This window comes from Neodiprion fabricii, chromosome 4, assembly GCF_021155785.1.
Source record: "Neodiprion fabricii isolate iyNeoFabr1 chromosome 4, iyNeoFabr1.1, whole genome shotgun sequence".
NCBI lineage: Eukaryota > Metazoa > Arthropoda > Insecta > Hymenoptera > Diprionidae > Neodiprion > Neodiprion fabricii.
Window position 1 is genome coordinate 37,791,904 of NC_060242.1, and position 20,959 is coordinate 37,812,862.

Below are 20,959 nucleotides of genomic sequence, written 5' to 3' on the forward strand. Positions count from 1 at the left end.
ACAATAAGATAGAGAGGAATTTTTTTTTTTTTTTTGTCCCCAATATGCCAATAATATGAACCGCATAAAAAGCACGAGTATTCGTTCGAAAATCGCGACGCGTTCGAGCGACTTTGCGCGCTGTGCGAGTTTTGCAGGCTAGCAGGGAAAAACGCAGTCGCGCAACGCGACTGCGCAGAGATAAAAGAGGATCGACGATTCCTCTCCAGTCTCTCCTGGGCTCTCCTGGCGTCGCGGCGTCCGTCGCCCGTCGGCGGATCCGTCGGATCATGAACTAGTCGAAGCCCCTCTTAAATTCGGCATCCGGTTCCGTTCGTCGCGTTCCGAAGATCGTTTCAAATTTCCGATGTGAAAAATACTCGGTACGAACGATCCGCGGAGCGATTAACAAGAGTCGGGTTTGGTTGGGACGCGTCTCGCAGGAAGCGAACAGCTGTTCGTAGTGCGTATCGGGCCACGCGTCCGTCGTATACTCGGCGTCGGTAAGCAGTTTCCTAACTTACCGAGCGGCTCGGTTTTTCCCCATTTCTTCCCGTTCTTCGCTACTTTCTCGATCGGAACGCTGCGTGAAAGAACATGTCCGTCATCGTTGATCGGCTCCGTCGCATAATGAAAGGCAAAGACTCTCGGCCGGTTAACGATGAGAAAGAGGTGATTTAAAACGGTCGCTAAAAAAATTTACACCACTGTATTTGTGATTTTCATTACTGACTGGTATTGTTCTTTCAACCTTTTTTTCAGATCAAGGGATACCGAGTGACAAATGCCGATCGCACTCGGAGATTCGGAGTCGCTTGCAAGGATTTTCAGGAGCTTAAAAGCAAGGCCTGCGCAAAGTTTAACGTGAGTTGTATTTTATAATTTTTCGTATCTTTGATCCGTGCTAAACACTTAACGCCAACTTAATCGAGCCGGGAAATTACCGGATGATCGTTAAATCTGATCGGTTACAAGTGTTGGGGTCGAGTTCCGAATGCAAGTTTTTGTTTTTAGTCAAAACTCGTCGGAACTTCTGGGCTGACGGTTTGTCTTACAAAAAGAAAAAAAAAAACAAGGAAAAATGAAGCATTTCTGGAATTTTGCTTCATTCAATTGAAACCGAATTCAAAATATTCCGCGTGCCAACTTAAGGTATGAAAACAAACAAGTTACAGAACTGTAATCCCGAGTTACTGCGTACGTTTTATGTCATACATATCTTACCTCAAATTAAGAAATACTTGATACTCGTATCACACTGAAAGAAATTTTTAGTTCCGGTTACCGCTCGGTCGTTAACTATTTTCATTTTTTACCACGATCGGTAAATATGGTTCTGGATAGAAAATGAAAATTAGTTTTCTAGATGTTAACGGAAAGTCTAGTATCCGTCGCTATTCTTTCTCATTACGATCACTGTTGCTATATTTTCTTGCGACTGTTGCGAAAATGTAACGCTCGTGCAACGATAAATTGACGTTAAATCCTTGTTTAACTAAAAGAGTCGATTAAACCTCAGAAACTGATTTTGCGTTGCAATTACTAAAAAAAGGATCGACGATAGCGGAAAACGGTTACGCGTACCTCGTTTCTCGTAATTCCAACAATATTCAAACAGTTTTTTCAACGATATCTGTTTTACTGAATTTTTCTAGTTACTGTAACAAATGAAATTTCTCTCAGTGCAGTTTTGATAAAGGATCACTCTTCCGAGTGTCGATATTTCTTTGTAAACACGTTTTATTTTTCCCCCATCCGCACACAAATTCTCATCAGCATAAGACGAATATTGAGAGACTAGAGATTACGCGATCACGTACCAGCTTCCTCCCCCGCATTCGGGTGACGCCTGATGCAACCGCAATTGCAAGTGCATAAGCCCGGCCGGATTTGCAGTTGCCGGCTTTATCGAGTGGTCCAAGCCCCCAGCGTCGATGCTCTGATTTTTCCAACCCCGTCAATGTAGCTGCACGTGGAACTAGGAACATCCGCTTCCGGTTGCGCGAGTCTCGGTCAAGGTCGATTACATCGACGAATCATCTCCGTCCGCCTAACGAACCTCTGCAAATTCGATTTCAACGTTTCCCCCGAAACTGGGTCACCAGCCCCTTTCTGCCCCACCAAGCGGTGATCCTGGTTTTCGTTTCTGCCCTTGATTTTCAAAGATTTTCCTCAAGGGGCAATTTTCACACTGAGGGAAAGATTCGATTTTTTCTTTTTTACGAGAATTGAATGGTTGCTACGTTCGATAATATACATTTAAATATATATATTTTATGTATAAATAGGTGATGGGGAAGTTTTATTCGATCACTTTATTTTGCTTACTATTTTTTCCAATTATCGTTTTTAAAGGGAGGTAAAAAACACGATTCAATTATTTTTTAAATACGTGTAATACACTTTATGCATGTGCATCTACACGTAAAACTGAAACTTTTCTTTCCTGAAATTCAACCAGTATGGATTTGCTTGATTCGAATAAAACGTGATTGAATTGAAAAATTATAAATATTTATTTATTTTTTTTTTTTTTTTATTCTCACTGAGAACAAGTAAATATCGTTCAAGGATTATTCAGAAAATTAAAAACCTGTAATCACCTACCGAAAGATTTTTTTAATACGAGTTAAATTTACTCATATAATGTAGAACGTAAAAATTACCCTAATTAAGATAATCTTATTCGAATTCATTAGTCAATTTTGTTGATTCACAAAGCCATAAATTTTTCGAAACGCCATTAGACTTGCCTCGATCCTCTAGAAAATTTATCAGGAGCAAGTCAGTCTTATTCGATCCAAACAAACAAACATCTAATTATAGAATGAAGAAAACAAGGAAGAACAAGCAAACTTATATTTGCTTGTAAAAGACATAATTTTCATTTCAGTATAAAAACGATAAACAAGATTTATTTATTTATTTTCGAGTTTCATCAGGTTTTTTTTCTGTAATCGATAAATTTTGTGTTTTGTTTTAAGTTTGTTCTTTCGCAACCGATCAACATCGCCGATTAAACAACCTGTCCGATCACTTCGGTTTGTTTTTACATCCGCGTTTCTAATTCATTATAATTCCTCTTATTTATCAGCCAGTTATGAGTTGTTATGTTCCGATTTTTTTTTTTTTTTGTTACTCGTCCAATGTTTATACCGGAAATTTCACGCATTGCACGCAGAGCTGTTTATTTTTTCAGGGTGACCAACATTCGTAAATTCATTGTAAATTTAATGTCAGTCGTTAGCAATTCACTCTGTATACGATATATTGATATCAAATTGTATTGGATAGAAATTGACAAAAAAAAAAAAAAAAAATAACAGGAAACGAAAATAAGGAAATTGAAAATTAAGTCAGACATTGACTGTCTCGTAAAATCAACGAATTATATCATCAGACAATAATTTATTCTATCGATTCTTCTGACTTCTAAGTGGTATATGTATCATACGGTATATTATGCAAATGATCATCGAGTTTGAGTTTAACGATGAGTTAGAGACTTGAAACTTTAAACATAGCTCAGAACTTGATGCCAATGCAATATTATTCGTTGATTTGAAATAATGAGAAAAAAATAATTCGATTAGCTTCGACTGAGATTAGATCTCAAATATTCTACACACAGAATATTAAAAAGCAGAAAACAATTATTTAAACAATTTTTTTTTTTTTTTTTTTTTTTATTCCAAATTTACAAGGTTTTTAAAACGGTCTGAAAAGTATAAAATATTTTCACCCAACCTCACAGAGATTTAAAACGAAAACGTTTCACATCATATGCGGTCCAATAAAATTGTTACCGAACTAATCACGCATGAATTATTTATTTATGCACCTCATATTTTTCGATACAAATCTGCACGGTGTTGTAAATCTGTATGGAGCTAGGAGAAATAATTTAATACTTTTTAGTCCGTTTTAAAAACGTTGTAAATTGAGAGAAAAAAAAAAAATAAATAATTCAGCTGATTTTTCCTCGTTCTAATTTTTACCTGATTCGAATTCACAGATTTTAAACCCCGACGAGCGGGATAGAGTGACGATTTGTCTCGTCGACGGATCGGTAATCGACGACGAATATTTTCAATTGGTAGAACCGCAGACTACCTTGATACTGCAGCGACATGGGGAGAAGTTTTTGTCAGGTGAGGAAAAATCTTTATTTCATTTCTTTTCCCGATTTCACTTTTAGTTTAACAATTTTTACCCAGCAATTATTTGGCAATCGCAGGCGAAATCTAACTTCCGCGGACCGCGGATATTGCAAGTTAAATCCGTCACGGGGAAATCGCGAGAACGTCTCGAAATTCTTTTGCATGCAAGTAACGAACGCGAGCAAAGATTCGTGACGATATGATGAGATAATATGCGAGATAAGCTTTTTCTGGTTGCGGATTATTTGATATGCCAAATCCTGCAAAATCCCTTTACCGTTTATAATGATTGTCAATAAGACGCCGCGAATTGTACTTTTCGTGAATCTAATAATTTATTATAACCGTAAGCCGAGATTTCTTTGAATATATAAAAATTATATAATACTCGGCTTATGAATAAGAGATGCTTTGTTATCGATACTTAAATTTTTCGAATCGCTTCAAAATTTTTGAAAATCTAGTAGATGCGATCGGTTTCACTTAACGATGGCTTATTTTCCGCAGTCACCGAAACTGAGAATCTTTTTTTGTACGAACAATCATTTCAATATAGTCATTTTTCAGAGTTAGTATAAAACAGTGTTTCTATTAGAGTGAAATTGAACGAATTTTGACAAGATTTGGAAAAATTCCGAAGCGATTTGAAACTAAGCAGCGATTTCTGAGCTTTTCTTCGTCATTCTGATACCAATTTTTTAAGCAGGTACGTTTCGTAAAATCACTGCTATAGCTTAAAAATGTTTTAATTTAATGAATATTCAAAGTACGCTTGCTTACGGTTTATAAAAAGTGCGAATAACAATGACGCGTTGCAAAATTTGATGCAATTCTCTTTCACCATAATCATATGTATTTGGGGATTTGCATTTTTTGCTGGTAATTAATTAAATAAACACCCGCATTTAGGATAAAGTTCACAGGACACGATGAGTCGCAGAACGTTTGCAATCGCGATTCGGCAAAGTCACTATAATTTATTAACATGCGTTGGACTTAATTTTCGCGTTCGGCATATTTATACAAATAAAATATATATACACATATGTATATATATGCCCAATTGAAATATATCATACGATCCCATTGGATGCTAATGATAGTTGAAATAAAAAAGACGTCGCCGAATGAAACCGATTGATTTTTAGCAATCGCGAAGGAACTTTGTTGTTATTTAATTTTTTAATTTTTTCTCAACCGTTTCATTCGCACTTTTTTCACTGTGGAATTTGTGAGAATCATCGTAGATTTTTGTTGAATCAACAGGAGAATTCGGAATTTGTTGAACAGCGATTTTTTGATTGTTGTAAATTTCAAAAAAAAATTTTACTCCACAATTCTGCTATTGGCAATATCGAAGTGTTTAAAAAAAATTCGTGAGAGATGATTTTCGAAACTTATTGAATAATTGTTTGTACGCGCGTTACGACTTCTTTGAAATTCATAACAAGTAGCAAAGACCGTCGGAAAATAAATTCTTAAACAAAATGGTGAACATTCGTAATTTTTCGTTGCGGATTCACGATGACGTTGAAATTTTCAACATCGTAATTTTTGAAACGTGTTTGTTGTTGCTTTTTGCGTTTGATGTTTATTTATTCAAAGCCACAAAGTTTGAGAAGACTTTAATTAATTTACGGGTTCTTTGTATGTATAGGGTGACGTATACATGAATTTTTTCAAACAAGTAAGTAGTGTTAAAAATATTTACAGCAGATTCACATGTCGTTTCTTTAATCAACTCCACGACTCATCATTATACAAATGCTCGGAATATCAAACACTTCAGTCTTATTAAAATGTCACGCATCATCCCGTGGAACACTTGAAAACGTCGAAACTGCCGAAACATCTTAATTTTGCTAGGTATGTGCACATTTCGGCAGTGAGAGAAAAAAGTCGTTGAATCAACCGAATTTGCGGTCACAGCTGGCGAAATTAATGTTTATCCGTGTCAATTCAAGATCCGATTGCCTACAAAAATATATAGTTAATTTAAAAAGTTCGTAAAAATGTCCAAAAGTCCAAGTGCGATAACCGTAATAAGAAAGAGTTGAAAATTTTTCTTATTTTCTCGACAGAAGTTCCTGTCAGCATTTGAAAAATAGCTGAAAACAAAACGCAAGTTTTGAGAAATTTTTTAAAATTTCATACTTTTCACCGTCGTGAAAGACAAACAATAATTTATTGTTTCGGAACACCGATTCATCGGATATTGATCCGTTGACAACTTTTTTCAAATTCTATCCGTGAGAGATTGAATAAGAATTTCACCAAAGTTGAAACAAGGAGTTTGAATTTCTGCAATTACTTCGCAGCCAATAATTTTTTCGGACTAAAATGTTACAAATATAATCATTTATACTCGCTTCACAGATGCTGACATATTATACAACACGCTGCGTCAAGTCAATCTCGAGTTCATAACGACCGGCGATGCGATATCGAGATTTCTCACCGAGAATCTAAAGTCGAAGATCGCAGTTTTGAACAAGGCTCTGAACAAGAACGACGAAAAGACTAGACTCAGTTCGAGGGAGGATCATCCCGACTGGTTTAAGAATTTGGAGACGACGGCCACAACTAAAGTAAGAATATTGATCGAGGATAAACGATAATAATTATAAAAAAAAAAACAAAAAAACAAAAAAAAAAAAACATTCACAATGTCCATGGTCTTTACTTTTACAATTTATTTTACTTTTTTTCTTATTATTTCATAGATACCGATTTTTCAACCGATTCCACCTGCACGATGAAATTGCTCTAATGCAGTAATTTCAAATTACGTCATGACCATTTTCGCCTAATAGCTGTATTATATATTTGGATAAATCGTATCTTAAATTAGGTTAAATTTACCTATAATATTGAATAAAATCTGAAATTCGAAAAAATTATTAATTCGCTTCGGTTTCAATGAGGATCGTAATTTTTCACGTTTTCGTTTTTATCCACTCCTGCGTATGAAGCAAGTTCTGGAAGTACGATCGGATGAATTGTATGCGCAGGACTCGAATTATTTGTAAGAAAATTGAATAAATAAATAAATCGGGATAATTACCATAAGCTTTCATGCTAATCTGGCTAAATTCCATTTTAGGCAAAGATAGATTTACTGTTTTATTTTAGTTTGAAAATACATGCAATGAATCACGAGAATGTTCGTGAATCGGTAATGATGATGAGAAAAAAATTGAAACTCTTTATTGGTAATAAAAATGGCCGATGGAAAAAGCAAGAAATTTTTTCGTGAAAAAATGATCAAATTAAAGTGTAATCTCGAATTTTCAGGAGGCCTACATGCACCGCAGATGCCAGGACAGGATCCGGTGTTACCTGTACAAAACGATCGATCAAATAAAGACTTCGGACGTATATTCGAAGAACGAATCGGCAAGGCGTCGTCTGTTGCACGTGATGACGTATTTCAAGCTCCAACTGAAGGAGGATCACTGTTTCGGTTTTTACTTTGACCGAAGTTACGCAAGAGGGGCGAAAAATCGGTTGGAGATCGGCCGATCGATCGGCGAAAAAGAAGAAGAAGAAGCAGAAAAACCTGCGAATTTGAGCTCGGACGAGGCGGATTTCAGCGCCTCGGTTTTATCGTGCCACCATTTTCACTGTCCGTGCAAAATCGGCGCTGTCTCTGCAGGTTTCTGGTCGCCATGGAACAGCAACCGATTTCTCGCGGAATTTTTCCCCGAGGAAAACGATACCGACGAGACGGACGCCCGACGAATATCTCCCGTTAAAAAAACAACCGCTAACGATAAATCTGCCGATTTATGTCCCTACGAAATCGGCAAAAACGACGAAACGGTGCCGCGATTCGCGCTCTGTAATTCTGACGGTGAATTCAGATGCGACGGCGTCTGGAGCGCCGATCGTTGTGCTTACGCCGATAGGCACACCATCAATCCTTACCGATCATACGAGGAACTGGTTCTCTTTTCGACGTGGAATTTCGACCACAGGTACGCTATTGCTTGATTTTTATTTTTTTTAATATTCATAAGCATTCCGAGTAATAGACTCGGCGTTTCTTTGTTCATCGTTCAACTTCCGAATAGTCACGTTTCAAGATTCAACAGATTTTTTTTCTTCAACGTTACTTACCGATTTTTTTTTTTTTTTTTTTGCCCAGTTTCTTTTCTTTTATTCATAGGATTAAAAATGGATGTTCGGATGACAAAATTTTCGTAAATTTTCTATCCTCGATCACGATAGCAGGTGTTTTTTTCTCTTTTTTTTTCTCTTAGACAATTTTAGAGGTGAATTTAATTTTTTTCCCCGATAATGTAACGTAATTCTGATACTTGAACTTCTGATAATTGATACAAATCTAGAAATTTTTTTTTGTTTTTTAAAACTATTAACAACTCGTCAGTTAACAGTGTGCAAAATAAGTTTTTCATTTCTGGGAAGGTATTTTGAAAAGCGATGTAATACGATAACGTTTCGGGGAAGAAATGAAAAATTAATATGAATATTGTACAGCTGACACAGAAATAAGTGTCAGAAAAATTTTTTCCCTCCGACTGTTAAAAATGATGATATCACTGAAAAAAATTCCTTCAGGGAATTGAAAAATGCGATTTTTGATAACAAGTTTTGCACCTGAAGTAAAATCATTATACTTTAATAATAAAGCGAAAAGTAAAAATCTCTTCAATCAACGAATTTGCGTCAACGTTTCCTCGGATCTTATTGCATGATTTTTATTTCATAGAGTTAGACGCTAGTCAAATCACGAGGTCATGGCTCTTCTTACCTACAATCAGCCAGCCTTCCTTTTACGCACTGTGAATTTAACGATCCGTCACTGTTTCGGTCAAATCATCATCCTCGCGCCTGCAGGGCTTGGCAATCCTAACGACGTCTTCTTCTTGGTCCATAATAACTATCTACCGACGTGGCTGCGGGATGATCCTTGACGGACAATGAAATTGGTGAAAGTGAATTGAGAAAAAAAAAATAAATAAAAAAAACAATAATTGAATGAAAAAAAAAAAAAATTGGACAGCCGTCAAGGCGTCTGGGTCATGGCCAGTCTTTGTAATCTATATGTATATATACAGCCGGCTCATGACCGAGGATTACTCGGCAAAAATATATATGCATATAAAAAAAAAAAAAAAAATTATATACATACATGTTCCGCGACGTGTCGTGTATTTGTACAGTTTAGTAGCAGTCAATGAAAAAGAAACGTGTCGCAATCTGTAATTTTACACGATTAGCTTGGAAGTAAATTCGTCTTGTGAAAAAAAAAAAAAAAAAAAAAAACACGCATGCATGTTAAAAACAATGAAAGATTGTAAAATTATATGCATGGTAATTAATATTCAAGCGATGAAACTTGTTTGATCCGGATTTTTTACTTTCAAATTACAGAAACAAGTAACGTTTTTTTTTTTTTTTTTGTTTTTTACAAATGACAAAATAAGAACGTAACGAAATACTGTTTTTTCCGTACTTTCAGGATCGAGAGATCGCGAACTCTGATACCGAACCTGTTGCGAGCGTCTGAGGAGAAGGCGATAAGTCGTGAGGATCTAGTTCACCTCTACGAGAATATATTCACGGTGAAAAATCTACGACTGGTGCACATAGTTTGTCACGATAAGGGAGCCCACAGAGTTCAATGAGCGATGAGGCGTCGAGAGTATTAATAATATGCAAGAAGGTCGGAGAGTTTGATCGATAAAAACTCGGGCTTGAATGATGCGTATAAGTAAAATTTACAGATTACATAATCCTGCAACAAATTACAACGTTGTATGTATATATATATATATATATGTATATATTAGGGTGTTTTGGGAAAAAAAATAATTTGCCATTTTCCACCCATGTTACACCCCTGAAAAGTTTGTTCAGGGTAAAAGAAAGGCTTTGTCAAAAGACGAGCGTTCTACGTTACGCGGAATATCGCGCTCGGTTGATTTTTCATTTTTATAAATTTTTTTTAAAAATTTATCAAGTATCGTGATTAAAATTTTTTTTTTTATTACTTACGTCAATCGTAATATCAATTTATTCAATCTCGTGAAATAGTTGTAATTTATTACAAACTTTCAATTTAGGAGAATAAGATTCACGGTTGATAAATCGTTATTTTATGGATCGTGATCTTTGGGTTGAATATAAACGTCGGGAAAGAAATAATAATCGAAGTGCTGTAACGTGTTTCTTCAGAAATTCAAAGAAATGTGACACTCGTCCTTTCACAAAATCTTCTTGTTTTTTTAAAGAAAAACTTTTTAATTGGAGCCACGAACAAAAATAGGGAATTTATTTTCTAAAATCCAACTAAATATATTTACGCGGTGCATGTGATTTTCTAAAATGCGTTACCTGTTATGGAATTTTCGATGTTCAACGTCATAGCTACCGATTAGAATCGACAACAATATGCATAACGCAATATATATTTATTTACATACAATCGTATATGCACGATAAATATTTAATAATTTCCAAATTTCGTCCAAAGTGTCTAATTTTTAATTTGACAAGTTTATTGAGCGACGTTTCAGTCGGGCACCGTTTTTAGGATAGAAAGTTGACATTTGTTTCGTAAAAATGTTCAACGTGACATTACAGAGAGCTGTAAAAATTTTAATTTAACATCCGATTGTCACAATCGCCTCTAAAAATATCTCTTCCTAAACGACGCAAGCAATAAAACCTGAGCCCGAAGATCGTCAATTTTTAGTAATTAATAATCTGTAAATACCGATTTTAATGTTGATGTAAATAATTTTAGTCAAACGCATTATGGAAATTTGGAAATTATTACGTAAGCATGGTCACGTACTTATAAAAAATAAATAATAACAAATACCGTAAGCCGCGTTATGCGATGTACAAGTTTTACTGCGTGCATCCAGCGGATGAAATAGAGCCGGAATTTCACCTTCGCGTTGGTTAGTCATCTCGGTACAAAAACTTACCTCGAAATTTATTCACATTCATTCACTTGGAATCCACTTGCAGAGGATAAAAATCGCAGTTTGGTAGAAAAAGGAGAAGCCTGTAATCTTCTTCCTGAAACGAAGATCCCCGTTCGTAAATCGTCGATATTTTATCGATGTAATAAATTCGGCAAAGAATTCTTCCTTTTCCCGCGTTAGGAAGAAGATGAAAGAAAAAAAATCGCACGTGCATATTTTTCATCCGAAATTCCAAAGTATAGAATTCGATTAGCTGACTTTGAAGGACAAAAAATATATATATTTTGAAGTCGAACTTCTCTCGAGCGCTGTAATTTTAATAGAGCGTGAGTAAAACGACGAATCCGTGATCTCGGTAAAATTTCTTATATCTATACGCGATGTATTATATATATATATATATAAAAGACAACTGAAGATAAAATATTTCTTGCAAGATTTTAGAGACTGTTATATATAATATCTGTAACTGAATTATAAATAATATTAACACGTTGCCAACTAAGAAATTAATGATATATAAACAATAATGATTGTCGCGATAACAATGTTGACGATAATGATGATGATGACATGTTTATTATACCGGTTATACAGGGAGTCAACACAGATTTACATCAGCAAATACATGTTACATAGATTATAGATTATAGTATCAGATGAACTTGAAAAGAGGCGGAAGAAAAAATATCTTCAAAGGTATAAAACGTAACATTGCAAAAAAAAAAAAAGATCAAGGCGTTATAATTCTAACTGAAAAATCATCAAGTTCCGATATTGTATAACTTAGACCTATGTATGTATATGTAAAATGCAATAAGTTATTAAAGCAATTTAACGCAGTTTATAAATAATAACAACAACAGTCAACATCTCGTGCAGTTACGTGTCTGTAATTTTACCTATTCAAGCGATGTACGCGGTGAAGAGAAAAAGAGAACAGATTTAAAAAAAAACGCGGTGATTTTCACTCTTTACAGAGTAAATTCCGTACTTTACAAAATACATTTTACAAAAAAAAACCCGACGTGTCCCTTTCTTCCGTCAATCTTGAGTAACATTTGCTCTTTTATTCTTTCCGTGTATATTTATCGCAACACGCATCGCTCGCTGACCTCGAAAACTGTCGAGATAAATTTATTCAAAAGAAAAACAAAAAAAAAAAAAAAAAACGAATCTGAATATTCCGAAACACGGAAATATACAAAATGCGCAGCAACAGTGAATAAACAACGAATCGAATTTATTACGCGATTGGAAATAGCAAACGAATTTTACGATTACTGTAGAAATAATTAGGGATACATGATTTTTAAGAGAATAAAGAATAAGAAATAAAGGTGTTTCAAGTTATTGGCCAAAAGAGAAAAGAAAACTAAGGTAATATAAATGAATGAATAAAAAGCAACAATATTCGCGAAACGGTGTTACAGTAAATTCTGTACATTATTGGCTATTTTTTAATGGATAGTTATAAAATTCCTTAATTTGCCAAACTGTAAACGAGCTTTGCACATGCAACATTTTTTTGCTACAATCTTAGAATATCGAAAAGCCGCAGAGTTAGTTAAATTTACAGAACATTTAATCCTGCATCCATTCGAGAAGAAATTAATGAGCAAAAAATAAATTATTTCATACTTTACGAGACAAGGATTCACTTTGCAGAGAATCGCGCTGCGATAAACGGTATTTATTCATCTTTTATCGAAGCTCACGTCACGGTATCAAATTATAAATTCAAAGCGATTTTGCTATAAAAGTTGTTAAGAGTTTTACTAAAATTTGGCTCGCCAAGTGTCGATTACACTTTTCAGTAATTTCATTAAAGGAGATTCGTAAACTACGGAAATTCTTTTCGGAAGTAAAAAAATTAATAATACTGGAATTATAAACAAATGACTCGAAAATGATTTCAATAAAAAATCTGCAAGTAGATTCGTTCGATTCTATTAAAAGGACTATCTTTTATTAGAATACCCAGATTCGGTTTTATTATTTTATTTAGCTGTCAATTCGACACTGCCGTTTGTTGATCACGATCAATATCGGTGCAATAATGTCGCAAAATTAAACGTTTAACAATGCAAATATGATTCGAGAAAAAAGTGTCTTCAATAAATTTACAGAAAACAGTATTCTGAATAAAATTACCGAATATTATAGATTTTTAAAAATTACATCGAGGCAATTTGAAATTAACGCATCGTTGCATAAACTTTTGTTCCTAGATCCAGTATTTTTTAATACGAACTTCCTAGCCCGTGTATAATAATTTGACAATGATACTCAATTACGAACGACAATCTCGCGATAAAATTAACAAAATGTTCGAAACTCTTACAGCCAATCAAGCTGCTCGAGAGGCGAAGGCAATAAACCGAATGACACACATTTCGCAAGTCTTATCACGGATCTACTTTCATAGATCTCGGCCGCATTCAGACTCGAATTAGCGCATCATCCAGACCTACAGTAAATCATAATCCCCTGCAATCATCAATCATCCGAGTGATTCTCATCCGCTTATACGTCCACAATACGTAATAGAGAGTACAATATTAATAGATATAGTCGGTATACCAGTGATGCCGACAAGCCTGAAAACGTCAAGATAACGATCGTGAAATGAAAATTCTTGCCATTTCGTGCAGCTGGGAAAGTTTATTTTCGCCAATTTAATCATTCTCGTGACATGTTACGATTATACTTCTTCTTCAGGCGTATAACATCTCGGAATAACCTTATCCGCCTTTCGTATCGATAATCGTATTCAGGCTAATATTTTGCCAGCCTGGAATATCACCGTCTTCATTTTTCTATTTCCGTTATAGTTTTGACTGAAAAAACCACAAAAAAAAAAAAAAAAAAAAAAAAAAACAAGCAACTGAATACAAAGAAACGGAAACAATTCGACTGACAAAAGTACACCGAGAGAAATTTTTAGTTCCGGTTACCGCTCGGTCCTATTACCTATTTTAATTTTTTACCACAATCGAAAAATATAGTTCTAGGTATTTCGTAATTTGTCGACAAGGAAAGTAAAGATGCGAAACAAAATTATTTCCCGCGTTAATTAAATTCGCATTATCTTGTCATTGTTGTTAGTACTGTTATCATTATTACACGGCGCGTGGTGAAAAAATAAACGGAATAAAAAGAAGAAAACAAAAAAAAAAAAAATACGCACGCAGATACCGGGTGGCTGACTTCCGTTTGAGGTGATTTACGCCCTCTATTTTATTCCCGAATCTCTTGATTTTTATTTTTAAAGCACTCCCCCTAATTCCTGCCAAAAGCAGCCCGGTTCCTAAACGACGTAATGTCTGGTCCACACGCACCCTCAAAGATCCTCGGCACGCTTTGTCGTGGCTCCGAGTTGCTCAACTTTATATACATATGTATGTATGTATATATATATATATATGTATAAAGATCTAAAGCCACGAGGAGAAATGTGCCGGAGACTTTGACTAAAATGGAAATCATAAAATCGGTAAGTATAAAGTGCAATCGTTTAACGAAATACTCAGTTTTTTACTATTCGTATTTATCGAGGATGTCCGGTTGAATGGGGAACAAAAAAATGTGCCGAACGAATATTGAAATTATTTACACGCGCGACATATTTTTTATTTGACTTTGGGAAAAAGATTTGGAGCTCGTCAATTTCGGTTAGCAAAATTTATCATCCGGTTATTAACAATTTTAAAATTGTAATCTACTGTATTCAAAAACGGAATTAAACTTGATGCGACAGAATCGGACATACTATACGATTTCCAAATTAACAAAAAAAAATAAATAAATAAATAAATAAGTAAAAAATGAAGGATTAGAACAATTGTATTTACGATTTTGCAATTATTTTCACGTGTAATCAGTGCATATTCTTTTCCTTTTCATCTCCAACGGCAAAAAGAGAATCTTTAAACCGTATTCAACTCGATCGAATTGAGTTTATGATTTCTAAAACCACGGTTGATTCAATGTTTTTCTTTTTTTTCTTTTTATACATTTCGTTTCATTATTTCGTTTATCAAACAGACGCGGTTTAAAATTTTTGAGAAAATTGGTGCAAAGCAAGTAGCGTGATCAAAATGGCGAATGAATCACGAAAAATCTGTACAAAGATTGCTGCTGTCGGGTATCGATTACGAGACCATTCCTGGTGAGTCGAGTCACCTTTAATGTGGATCAGATAATTTATACGCGGAATTGATTTTGTCGACAAGTTTGCCATGTCAACTATATCTATATCATAGATATACCTATAAAGAGGATTCAAAACCAAATTAGGAGCGCATGTATTATATTCTTAACGAAGAAACCACCCTCTCTCTCTCTCTCTCTCTCTCTCTCTCTCTCGCGCTCTCTCTCTTTGTCATTTGATCGCGTTGAGGAATTACGCGTGTCTAGAGGCTGTAACGTGAAATCGTACGACATACATCAAGCCTCAACGAGGTGCACGGAGTTACTCGTTGGGATATTGATCGCGAGAGATCAACGATACACGTATTATTAACGAACGAGAACAGGTACAACCCTCATCCACAAAAGATTTCTGATCTCACCGTTCGCGGCGAAAACGTAGAAGAGCGACGCGATAAAATAGGACGTAAAAGTTTTTAACCGTAATAACTGTATAAAAAAGGAAGAAATTAGAAGTATAAGAATACACCTCTTCGGCAAAAACATACCGGGACAATTTCTTAAAACTTGAAAATGAACCGCGCATGCGCCAAATAATTAAATCTCATTGGTAGGCCAAATCTTCCCGCAGCGATATTTTTGTCCGCGACGCAGGCGGGCCAACCTACGCAAAATGTCTGCGTTTGAATTTTCAAAGAGCGTAAGCGTTGAATTCCGAGCGTTCTTCGAAGAATCAACTTGCCGACGCGACAACAAACGCTTCCGAAACCTTTCCGAGTCGCTGCCTCGATTATTTGAGATTCTAACCTCGAAAATTCGTATCAACCGCATCGCCGGGAGAAAGAGTTCGACAGCTGAAAACTCGGATTGGCCAGCCTGCGCGAAGAGCCGATAAAACTCGCGCATCCGTTACTATTCTTTCTCGTTACGATCACCGTTGCTATATTTTCTTGCAACTGTTGCGAAAGTTTAAAGCTTGTGCAACGATAAATTGACGTTGAAGCCTCGTTTGACTAAAAAAGTCGAGTAAACCTCACAAACTGATTCTGCGTTGCAATAACCAAAAAAGGATCGACGATAGCGCAAAATGGTTAGGCGTACCTCGATTTTCGTAATTCCAACACTATTCGAACAGTATTTTTTAACGATACCAGTTTTACTGAATCTTCCAGTTACTATATCAAATGAAATTTTTCTCAATCTATCGTGCCTATAAGAACAAACTGGGCAGAACGATCGTCGCAGAGTATCGTAATAATTGCGTAGCGATCGCGAGTAGAAACAGAATTCCACCGATAGTCGCGCGTATGGCCTCTTGAAGGTAGAACTTTGAGCCAACTCGATTTGACGAGTTAAACTCATTGTCAGCCAGAGCAACCAGTGTACCGCATCTGCGTTCAAACACACAGACACGGACACAGACAGGGATAAACGTAACCAACTCACCGTTCGAGGATCCTGACTCACGTACGATGGCAATCAGATGATTTAATTCCAAAGACAAACCGCGGTAAGAAGCGAGAGAGCACGCCTCGAGGAGGAACGCCAACCAACGTCGAAGACGCTTCTACGTGAGACTCGATCTCCGAGTAGAGGGTGGCTTCGATTCCTCTCAATCCGCGAACTCTCGTCAACGCGGAGCAGTCGCATCCTGCGGGGCGATTTTCACTCCTCTCCAAGTTTTACTCGACGTCTGAGCCTTGGTGTGCTTTTCGTTTTCGACCTTTTCGAATTTTCACTCGGCCGCCACTCGGATTGCTTCCAAATAAACGAACGAAGATCCCTTTCGAATCAGAGATCTCTGCAGCAGCCCTCGCGCAAGGGCTGTGAAGTCTGCCGTTTAAGATATACGCGCGTTTTTAATACAGTCTCAGCGCATATTTCGTCGCGGAGTCGATTGTTTGAAAAAAAATTTGCTGGCGTGAGAAATCAGCGAGCATTGATTCCGATATTCGATGCAAAATATCAGCGTCGTCCGTCGAGCATTCCGTGTCGGCTGTACCCAATTAGAATTTGACTCTTTTGCGAGTTTGACGTCGGTGAACGATTGACGTGAAATCCTCCGTCGACGACGCTGATATTTTTATCAAACGGCAGCATCGGTGCCGATTGATTTCTCACACTTACAGATTACTCGCAAACAGTCAGTCCCGCGGTAAAATACACGCGTACTAAAAGTCGAGTAAAAATGTGGATACAATTTAAATGACAAGCTTCACAGACTTTGCGAGAAGATTTTTCGGGTTTGAAACGGATGCCTGTGCTTTCGACGAGATTTCTATTTACTTATTCGTCACAAATCCGGATGGGTTATCGTTAAAAAATCGGTAAGATCCAAACTAAGTACCGCCCTAAAATCTATAAAACATTGCAGAGGAAAAGAAACTGTCGTTGTGTCTTACTAACGATATCGTGCCTCGAATCACCTCCTCGTTTCAAACGTGTCGCTACGAGTGACTATTTTTCCCCTTCAAGATGCTTCTCAACGATCATTAACGAGCCTGTTCATCCATATTTCGAATCAGCCAAGTATTCGACGTTAACAGTCCCGTTGTCCTCCTCGCATATTGATTTCAGACTTCGGATTATACTTCGCTTTGTATCACACACACGCTGCAAACTTACACCTATGCAATTGGCAACATATTGCCGGGCAATTTGCGCCCCTTGTGTGCAAGGGTGGTTATCCTGCGCCTGACGATCGGCAACTCGAGCGTGAAAAATAACTCAAGTGTGAAATGAAAATTTATTTGTAACCGATTTTCTTACGCCTTAACCGAATCCTTCCTCGCCTCGCGAATACATGTGCCGGAAATACATCCGGCACGTCATCCACCGATTTTATATGCATAATGCATTATTTGTGCATCCGTGATACGTCGTCTATTGCGCTATTGTTACGGAAACTGACTGTGAGCGCCAGCTGTTGGAACGATTCCTTGTAGCAGATAATTCGGCACTAAATCAATTTCCGCCTTGATCGATAAAACCTGGGAATAAAATTTATCATCACAGATTTCGTGGAATACGATTAACGTATAGTTCAGATTTACTCGTTTGCGTGAAAATTCAGACTCTTTAATCAATGTCTACGAAGAATCTTTTTTCATAATCTACGATATCAGAAATTATTCGATTCAATTATGAACGTCATTCGATTCTTCGATCAACAGGAACGAAAACAAAAAAAAAAATAAAATAAATAAATAAATAAACAGACAAATGCCAAAAATTGCTGATTTATCGAAAGGAAAATTATTTCAAACAGCCGACGAAGCGAAATCAGTTGTCATCGGTTGCAGTTCGTGTAACATTTCCCAGTGAATAATATATTTCATCAGAATTTATCGACAACGATCAAAATCGCGAAACGAAATCGAATTAAGCAGCCGGTTTTCTTTTTATCTGTATCGAGGTAGAAACTTTGTTTTTTTTTTTTATCAGTCCGAGTGAAGCGTCGAGAGACTTGCGAAGATTTGAATGGCAATATTGGAATGCCGTTCCGTTCGCTCCTTTGTCATCTCCTTCGTCTTTTTCCTCATCGTCTTCATTGTCGCATTCGCGAATGAAGTCTAAGATTGAATTAAGCGGGGCTCGGATACTCGGAAAGGCGAATACAAGACGTCAAAGAGGTTCTTCTCTTTTTTTTTCCGCCGCTTCTGTAATTTCGTTGAAACGTTCGTTATACGCCGGGAGTCTCGGATGCTTGAGATGGGTGCAAAATCGAGCTTGAAAATGTCTGGAATCGATGAAAACCGTTTTTGCAAATTGGCGAAACGGCGAGGACGGCGCTTTATGCCGTGAACTTTCACCCCACTTGGTTAGCTGCAATTATGTTATCGCATTCTTCGTACTTCTCCAACAGCACGATCCACTCGTAAAGAGGCGAGTGGCTTTGGACTTAGAACTTCCCATTCTCATATTGCAGATTCCAATTTCATAGAGAGAAACAAAAAAAAAAAAAAAAATCAAATTCAGATTCGTGATTAACGATTTTAAAGCCATCGGATACCATGTTACATGAAAATATGACGGTTTTTTTTTATTTTGAATCACTGTAACGGAACCACCGTTACAAATTTTGGAAAGTCTGACCTTGGATTCGTTATCGGTAACCCAAAAAACCTCCGCCTATCAATTTCTACGAAAGTCGGAATGATTTTAGTTTTTTTTTTTTTCCCACCATCCTGGATCATCATTTTGGATATCGTAAATCTGACCTCAGGTTCGTGATCAGTGACCAAAAAAGACTCACGCAACTAATTTTCATTCAAATCCATTCATCCATTCTCCAGACATCATTATTTTTAATCGATTTTTTGAAATTTTGCAAAAATCTAATCGGTTCTAAGTTTGGAAAAGCCGCGACGATTGAGACGAAAGTCATTTAAATCTGGTAACTCGTTCTCGAGATATCGTCGGAAAAAAAAAAAAAAAAATTGATCGCACACGGACAGTCCATCCGAAAATGATCCGAGGTGATTCTCGAGATCTCGAAACGTCGAGATCTGGTGAAACCTCAACGTTTCACTTTTCGGTTGACTACAACAACATCCTCATTTCTCTGAAAACAGAAAAACAGTAAATGTCCGATTCACTGGTAATTAGGAGAATATCTGAATACAGAGTCAAATTTTTTCTCCGTCTGCATCTCGTCCAAAAAAAAAAAAAAAAACAACAAAAAAAAAAAAAAAAGAAAAAGAAAAAGCGATATCAACTAACGAAAGTGTGAAAGGAGTTGGAAAAATGGAGAATCAAGAGAGACGAGGAATGAAAGAGCGAAAATACGATACCCGAAAAATCGCACCCGATGTTTTTAAAGCTCTGACAAGCTCGTTAAAAATGACGTATCTGTGTAATACCGGCGGCTGCCATGAGCGTATTGCCTTCGCCGTCCCGCGAGGCGTACCTTTAATAAGGAGTGTCGTTTCATCATTTTTTCACCCCCCACCCTTCTTCGTCTCTTGCAAGCTCGGACACCGCGGGCTTGGTTTTATAAAATTTATGGCGTGCGAGCCATTGGTCACACAGGCAAGATCCAACCCGTTGCTCTCAAGCCTCGCGAGAGTCCCAGATGCCAAACTGTCCGCGAAATCCAAATTATTATTCGCTCCCCAAGAACAAGATAAAGGGGGAAAAGCCGGCTCCTACGATATTTTAGCCTCCGTTTTCTTACATCGCCACGCAACGTTTTGCACGGTTCTTTAGGGCGGGGTTGAAATTCCGAATTTGTAAGGTTTTGAAAGGTCCGAGTTTAAATAATTTTCACGGTGAAACTTGCAGCAAAGATATATCGAACTTTGACGAAGCACCAAAGTTCCGAAAGTGAAAAAATGACGAAATTACAAAAATTTCAAACATTGAAATTCCGAATGATCGAAGACTTTCAGTTCTGTCGATTTCTGGTTTGGTGAAATTTCACCGCTTTGAACTTTCTTTCTTTCGGATTTTCGATATTTTTACGCTCGTAATCCTGGTCATTCTGATTTTCGGTTTTTCTGATTTCTTGCACCCGCTCGTCGAGTAAACTACGCTCTGCGAGTATATTTTAATTTTCGGAATTTTACTCCGTAGAAGCTTTATTTCTCGGAAATTTGCTCTACCGAAACTTTACTTTTCGGAATGTTGGTTTATCGCAACTTGTGTTTTCTGAATCTTGCATTTCCGAACTTTGACCTTTCGGCTTTTCGACCGTTCGAAATTTTGTTG

At 36.6% G+C, this 20,959-nt stretch overlaps 1 protein-coding gene across 2 annotated transcripts; it reads left to right on the forward strand.

Annotated features, from left to right (window-relative positions):
• The first annotated feature begins 203 nt into the window (after positions 1-203).
• On the forward strand, positions 204-12,313 carry LOC124180503 (DNA fragmentation factor subunit beta). 2 transcript variants are annotated; one of them, XR_006870273.1, is made up of 7 exons: positions 204-651; positions 742-843; positions 3,995-4,130; positions 6,516-6,727; positions 7,434-8,116; positions 8,872-9,091; positions 9,625-9,749. XR_006870273.1 is itself a non-coding variant. In XM_046566109.1 (6 exons), exons 1-6 carry the CDS (start codon positions 577-579, stop codon positions 9,788-9,790), a joined length of 1,374 nt encoding a protein of 457 aa, XP_046422065.1. In that variant the 5' UTR covers positions 204-576; the 3' UTR covers positions 9,791-12,313. The 2 variants fall into 2 exon arrangements, 1 of the variants encoding a protein (XP_046422065.1); XM_046566109.1 differs by lacking the exon at positions 8,872-9,091 and having other exon boundaries at positions 9,625-12,313.
• The last annotated feature ends 8,646 nt before the right edge of the window (positions 12,314-20,959 follow it).